Here is a 7,392-nt window from a genome sequence, read left to right on the forward strand (position 1 = left end):
GTGTGTGTGTGTGTGTGTGTGTGTGTATGGGCTGATTGTCACTAAGAATGATTAGCATGTTTACAGAAAATCATATAGATTTCCTGGTTAAAAAATGACCTCATTTTATGTTAAATGCATGATAAAGATCTCTCGGGAGCTTTCTGCAGTGCTCACGGCTTTATAATGATTGGATTTTCCTAAGTAATGACATTACTAAAACCACGTCTTCTGAGTTGACAGTAATGTTTGATCTGCCTTCAATCTTTTGTACTTTAACAAAAAAATATAGGGTGGTTTAATAAAATATTATTTTCCGGCTTTAAACTGAGAGCAAATAAATTTAGCTTCGCCTAATCCAGGAAACTCTTCAAATAGTTGTATTGTAACATATTATAGAGACTCGTGAAAGTTCCTGAAAGCCCTCCTAAAATCAAAAACATAGTTTTTAGCTCCTCTCGAAGTAACGCCGCTCTCTGTCCACACACAAACAACAGGAGTCCCCCTGACCAATCAAATTTCTCTCCTCTTCACCGCGGAAATTACTGACCAATCAAATATCCGCCTGAGTCTGCTTTAGAAACGAGCAGCCACTCGTTTGTTTGTCTGGTTTTCATGAGTAACTGTCTCACCAATGAGCGTTCCTACTGTTTGCAACGAAGGGATGAGAGTCTGTCGAGGCCCAATCAGCGGGTCAGTGCTGCCTGCCGGTGCCGGGGACTGGTGGTGAGAATCCGCTGCAGCGCGTCAGGGGGACCGGACCGTGAACCCGGAGACGGTACACACCGAGGCGAAACGACACACAGGTGAGTCCGAGGACTTGCGCAAGGCCTGGCTTTGGGCAGAGATGTTTTAAAAACTCGACTATGGAGTTCGATTTGCAGTAGAACGGCTAATTAGTTGCTGTGTCGGTTTTCTGCCGGTGGATTTGCTGATATGCTATCAGACAATAGAGTGCATTGGCTTTGCTATTTATTGATGCAGGCTGACATTTTTGCGACCAGCTCCGCCGCCTCGAACTGTTCATTTACCTTTAAAGGTATCGAGTCATAGGAAAATTGGTATTGTTGTTTTGACGGCTGCGGTGTTTTGTGTTTGTTTTCTTTTATAATAGCATTGTCAACAGAGATTTTATGACGTTGTGATGGAAGCGTTTTTTTTGGAAAGCCTCCAGTTCTTTTCATTGTTTGATCCAGAGTCTCAAGGGGTTGACCGAAGACTGGAGAAAGAGCTGTACTCATCTAAAAAGCCTACTTAACACTGACGTTTAAATGCGCACAGTAACGAATCGAGATGTTTTACATGGTTCATCCAGCTGTACTGCAGAGAGAGGCGGTTTTAAACGCGTCAGGAGGAGGCCCCGAGTCCTGATGGCCCTCGGCAATTAGGAAGAAAAAAATCTAAATGCATCAGCCATTTACGTGGAGACTCAACTAGCTCCATATGCACCTAAATGGCTGCCTGGCGCCTGACGGCATAACCAGCATTTTACAGTAGGGACAAAGCATTGCTGTGACTGAGCGAACGTTTGCATCCTAATCGGCGGATTAAGAGCAGTAGGTGATTTCCGAATGAAATCCATTTTTGATGCTTTCTGTTATTATTCTGCTATTCATAGTGGCTTATTTAGTGTAGATATTGTGTTGTCCTGCTGCTGTGCTCCAGTGGATTTGCATGCATGTGTCTTTAGCAATTTGAATGTCACCAGAAAAATCAGAGTATGAGCCATTGTTGATATGCAGCTTATAAAATGTATATTTCTACAAAGGTTATCCGTTTGACCAAACTACAGACTTACTCTTATTCTGTAGATGTATTTTGCATGCTTACCATATTTTCATGAGAAATCTGATCTTGCTCAAAGCTGCTGAATGTAAAATACTACATCTCATCATTTTAAACGTGTACATTTTCATCTTTTCTGATCTTGCTGTTTTTTTTTTTGTTTTTTTTTAAGGTTTCTTGTCACTTCTTTAGGACAATATGCCACTAGTGCTTGTCATCAGAAGTAATCACAAACCCTAATTCTGTGCTGACCATGGTACGTACAGTCAGGTCCCTCTATGACCCCCCCCCCCACTTCCCGGAGTAATGGTGGGTCTGTATGAATGAACTGGTGGAAGAGCATGAATGAAGCGTCCTGAAAATCTTAATACATCAAACTCTGCTTTTTGAGGACATCCGAATAGAATGATTTGTGAAGTTGCTGAGTTAAAACAGTTTTGTGTTTAAAACAGTTTTTTAAAAATGCAAAAAAAATTGTAAAAACAATGCATGTCAATATGTTTCACCTCATCAAAATTGGACAATGATCTGATTTTGATGCTGACTGCCCTTATCTGCCATTTACTTGTTGCTTTTCAACCATGTCCAAAAGACAGATTACTATTAATTATGATCTGTTGACATAAGTTGGTTATAAGGATAAGTTTATTAATTCAGCCACGGCTTTTAACTACAATCTACATGCATTGCAGGTAGATTGTAGTTTTGAGTAGTAAAACATTTACTGATGACTGGTTCACACGGTAAGATTTTAAAATTAGTAGACTTATCCATTGTTTTGTGGACACCATAACAGTAAAAACTTAATCATATAATTAACCGGTGACGCTAAATGAAACGACAGAACAAAAACTATCTAAACACAGTGTAACAAAAGTTAATGATGAAAAAAAAAACAGAACTCACCTCCATATATTTGTGCAGCTTCTGCTCGTGCTGTCTCCACTCTTTTATCCAATGCCTTTTATTTTTGTTATGTTTTTTATTGCTATTGTTTGTACATTGTTGGCCATGTTTGTTTACTGTAAATTGATGTATGATGTGGTGGGGTGTTACAGAATTTTGTGTCTGGAATCAGAATGTTTGTGAGTGAAATCAGTTCATGTGTGGTGTGTTGCTCCTGCCATGTGGCTGGACACCACACAAGATACGATTGAATCTGTTGTACTTAAGATTTGATCAAACTCCTCCTAGGGATTTTGATCAATTGAGTTCAAACTTGGTCGGTTTGTTCATAAGGGATGACTATTCAGCCATCCCTTATGAACAAACTAACCAACTGACATCATCCAAAGTCACAAATCGGTGAATTTTCTTGCATGCTGAAGGCCAGGCCTCAAAGTTTCACATTTTGCCATGAAACACGAAATTATCTCCTACACAAAAACTTATAGTGACACCAAACCTTTGGTGATTGATCACCATAAGGTTCCCTACAATATTCAATGGGCAAATGATGACATCATTTCAGCCACGGCCAATGCAAACAGGAAGTGTAATGTCTCTGATCGGTCTCTGTCTGACCCCTTTGACCTACACAACATGAAAGAGTGTCCAGTAAACATGTTGATGTTGGTTTCAACAGTGGTCAAGAGTGTTGACCACAGCAATGGGATGGCGGTGCTGGAACTCACACAGTCGCCGCTAGGCTGCAGCGGCAGTGAGCTGCGAGGGCCACATAAGGCTGCTTGCAGCTTTGATGACGATTCATCCGTCAAATGAATTGGCTTTTTGAAGGCCTTAACTAGGGATGCATAATATGATTGACATGGTATCGGCAGATATTAGCTGTAAAATTTAATATACTATTCCATCAAAATAACTCACTGACATAAAAGGTGTAGTTTTTATATGACTGACAAGTTGCACTGTTTGAGTGTCATTGTCTTAGAAAGAGCATACGTCATGAATAAATTTGACATTAAACATTAAAGCTGAAAGTGTTGCATCATTTTCAGCCTCTATTTTAGCTTTTGCATTTGGCAGCAGGCTAAATTGACAAAGATGATGCAATATTTTAATTCCACACCAGAGAAAGCCATATAGTTTCAGTAAATATATATAGTAAAAAAATATCGGTATTGGTATCGGTTATCAGCCAAAGGAGTTTTAGTATATTGGCATATCGAATGTCGACCAATGTTCCAATATCTTGCATCCCTAGCCTTAACATATCTGAAAACTCACAAAACTTTGTGGACACAATCAGGCCTGCATGAAAATGATGTATTTTAATGTCATTGCAAAAATTACAACAAAATGGCTCAACAGCTCCACCAGGCAAATTTCAAAACACCCAGCGCATTGACCTCACTTTATCATAGAGGCATAGAATTTGACACACTACAGAAAAGTCTCTTGCACGCATGCACTACATCCAACAGGAAATCGGCCATTTTGGATTGAATTTTGGATTTTCACCCCATTTTCGCCGTTCACAGCCTCTGCATTTGATAGATTGAAATCTCTAGGAGGAGTTCTGTCAGTTTCAAACTTGGTCAGTTTGTTCATAAGGCATGGCTGAATAATGGTTATCAAAACGGTGATTGTCTTTGTCTCGTTACAGACCACCCCTCAGTACATTGACATGGTCAATTGGTGATATCACCTCAGCCTTTTTCTACTGGATGTCTTACTTTTACTCTTTGATTCATATAGGTGTAAACCTGTGCCAAGTGACATAAAAACACATGATGATGAACACTCTCAACACTGGCTGTTGGCTGAAATGTGTGGGTGTGGCAGAATGGGAATTTCAGTCTCTCGCCATTTGCAGAGATTGTAAATGGTGAAAGATCCTTGGAATTGGGTGTCTAGAACAAGATGACCACTTCACTGGGTTAATGTAGAATCTTAAAGTGCTCTAAAGCGTATATGCATCATCCAATTTGCACCAAACTGTTTATGAATGACCTTTGTTAACCTATATAGAGCTCAAGTGTTTTATATTGAAATTTGACTCCATGACGCCCCCTAGGTTTTTCTAACAGCCATTTCTCCCTGATGCATCATCCGATCTGCTCCAAATTTTTTATGCGTTATCATGGAACACAGCTTCAAACATTGTTGTGATACACTGACATGACCAAAGCCCGCCCTCTCAGAGAAAATACTAGAGATTAATGGACTACTCATCCTTCATCCTGAATGTGACATAAAATTGAAGCTGTATCCACTAACAGTTGATAACGACACATGAGACCCGTGTCCAAGTTCGAGGGCTGCATCCTTCGAAGGGTGGATTTATAGACGGCTTGCGTCACAGCGTGGCGACAAGGCCTGTCCTAATTAAAAGACTCCTTCAATTGTGGCCTCAAAATGCATCCTTCTTTTATCCAGATTTGAAGGATGGGTCTGGTGTATCCTTCACAGCCCACCATATCCCTTAATTCATTGTGGGTTCAAACTGAGTGTTCAGGCAAAGCGGCGGTGATGAGCGACAAATTATTTTGCTATATTACACTTATCTGCTCCATTCATCAATGCATCACCTATTTGCAATATTGTGCCGACATTTTCAGAGATCTCCTGCTGCATTAACAGCCAAGCTCTCCTCGCCAGCTATTAGCTGGCCGGGCGTTCCAGGTTCGATTTATTAGGAGAGAATGCCTGACTCAAGGCACACTGTTTTTAAAAACTCCTGCTAGCTTTCCCCAATGAGTGGAAGCTAAACACCGATGTTATTCAGTCAGGTAGTATCTAGTTGTAAAATGTTTGGTTTACTAAAGCATCTAATTTATTCCTGAGCAAATCAGTTTGACTGATTAAAGTTAAGCCTTCAAATGTAATAATTTGTTTCTATTCATTCATTGTAGGAATGTGCAATACATGTTTGATCCACCAAAAGTGTTCAGGGGATCACTTCCTAATGATCCAAAATAAAAATTCAAAAACATAAATCTGCAACCGACAGAATGTTCTGTTTGGTGTTTTTTAGGGGTGTAGTGATACAATAATCTCACGATACAATACAATATGATATTCTGACCATGATACGATATGTATCACGATATTTGGCAAACGATACAATTTGCTACGATTCAATGCACTTTTACGGCTTTCGCAAAGATTTTAGGACAGAGTGATTTTAGTGACATTTTGTGTTCCATAGACTTGGATTTAATTAACTGAAAACTGATTAAAAGCACCAACTATACAATACCTGACTCTAGTTGGACAGAGTCTAGCAGTCTACAGCTAGACAAAATAAATCAAAGATGCAGTGAGAAAATTAGTTTCTGTCATTTAATTCATGTGGATTTGACATGAAACTCAAAGTTTCAACAGTGATACAGGAGCTGAGTGAGGAGTTTATCGGCCTCTATAGACTCTCAATATGCAAATGATTGCACTCATGTTTTTCTTTTGGACATACTGTGGCTGCATTTTGGAGTAAAAAAGTCTTTTGGACTATAGGGAAAAGGCTTTTCTACTTTGGCTCCCGGAGTTAGCCGGGAGCCAAGAGGCAGAGCCACTGCCACTGCTGGGGTAGTGGCTCTGCCTCACCCCGTAGTGATCGACTCCGTGCAGCTGCGCAGCGCCGCCATTCCCCTGCTTGGATGAGTATCTGCCTCTCAGACTGCCAGGATCTAATCGTACTCTCAGTCTCTGATACTCTGTCAGTTGATAAAAAGAATGATCGATCCGCCATCGTCATCATGGAAATCCTCACTGCGCCGCGGATTCCGGCTGCGGGTTTCCCCTCTTCGTTTTCCAGCTCAAAACACAGCACCGCTGCTGCTGCGCACTCGCTTTGTATGTTATCAACCCATGTGCTGCGTGTTCATTCCTCAGGTAATCCTTTATATACAGAACAGAAACCACTAAGTTAACAACAAATTACGAAGTGGATGGCAGCAGTCGAACTTTGCATTAATTTCGCGATCTCACTGCTTTTGCCGCTGCCCCGTTCCGCTTCTCTTTCACGGTTACTTGCGCAACTTCGTTTCTCAGCAACAAAATACAGTCCATCGTTATTTATTGAAGATTTGAGATTTACAAAAACAAAAGAATCTAATATTGCGTTTCGTTTTTTACGTTTGGAAGCTCATTCCCCATCACATAACCGGAAAAGCTGGAAAAATATAGTTTACTAATTTTAACATCACTCCGGTTTTACTTGGCCTATTAACACAATTTAAAAATTGGTGTGTAGTTTATAATGTGCACTTTAAGCACAAGTTGAAAGTGAGACTGGGAGAGGCAGAGTCTTGCTGCTACGCCGTCACAAACCAGACATGTTAAAAAGATGCTATAAGCCTATGGACCCCTATAGTTTAACATATCGATACTCGTGGATGAAAGATCGATACCTTCCGAGGGTGGAAAATATTGATACATATTGTAGAATCGATATAATTATACAGCCCTAGTGTTTTTACATACTTTTTTGTGGTAAATGTTTTTGAGGTTTTGTAGTGTTAATTCCTGATGCATTTGAAGTAATCTTTGCTCTGCGTTCCGGGGCTGTTTATTGGTTGTCATGGCAACGAGTCTGACCTTAAGCTGACAGACTGGGAAAAAAATAATATAACCACCCGTTTTTCTACATTTTCCCCTGGGCAAATTGCATCATTTGTTTGTAGAACATGGCAATATTTAGAGCAGTCATCAAATAGAATGAAATAT

The 7,392-nt window shown here is 40.1% G+C and overlaps 1 protein-coding gene across 5 annotated transcripts in view; it reads left to right on the plus strand.

The window, feature by feature from the left end:
• Nucleotides 1–587: 587 nt before the first annotated feature.
• Nucleotides 588–7,392, plus strand: part of gatad2b (GATA zinc finger domain containing 2B) — a 110,565-nt gene continuing 103,760 nt past the window's right edge. For 2 of the 5 annotated variants that reach the window (XM_015021943.1, XM_015021944.1), the window contains exon 1: nucleotides 588–785. In XM_015021943.1, coding sequence (XP_014877429.1) covers nucleotides 595–785 — 191 coding nt within the window. In that variant the 5' untranslated portion in view covers nucleotides 588–594. Of the gene's footprint in view, nucleotides 786–1,995; nucleotides 2,021–7,392 lie in introns of those variants that run through there. The other 3 variants (XM_015021946.1, XM_015021945.1, XM_015021948.1) reach the window with 3 other exon arrangements.

The sequence above is a fragment of the Poecilia latipinna genome, unplaced genomic scaffold, assembly GCF_001443285.1.
Source record: "Poecilia latipinna isolate Pla-1442-1.1 unplaced genomic scaffold, P_latipinna-1.0 Scaffold2900, whole genome shotgun sequence".
In the NCBI taxonomy this organism is placed as follows: domain Eukaryota; kingdom Metazoa; phylum Chordata; class Actinopteri; order Cyprinodontiformes; family Poeciliidae; genus Poecilia; species Poecilia latipinna.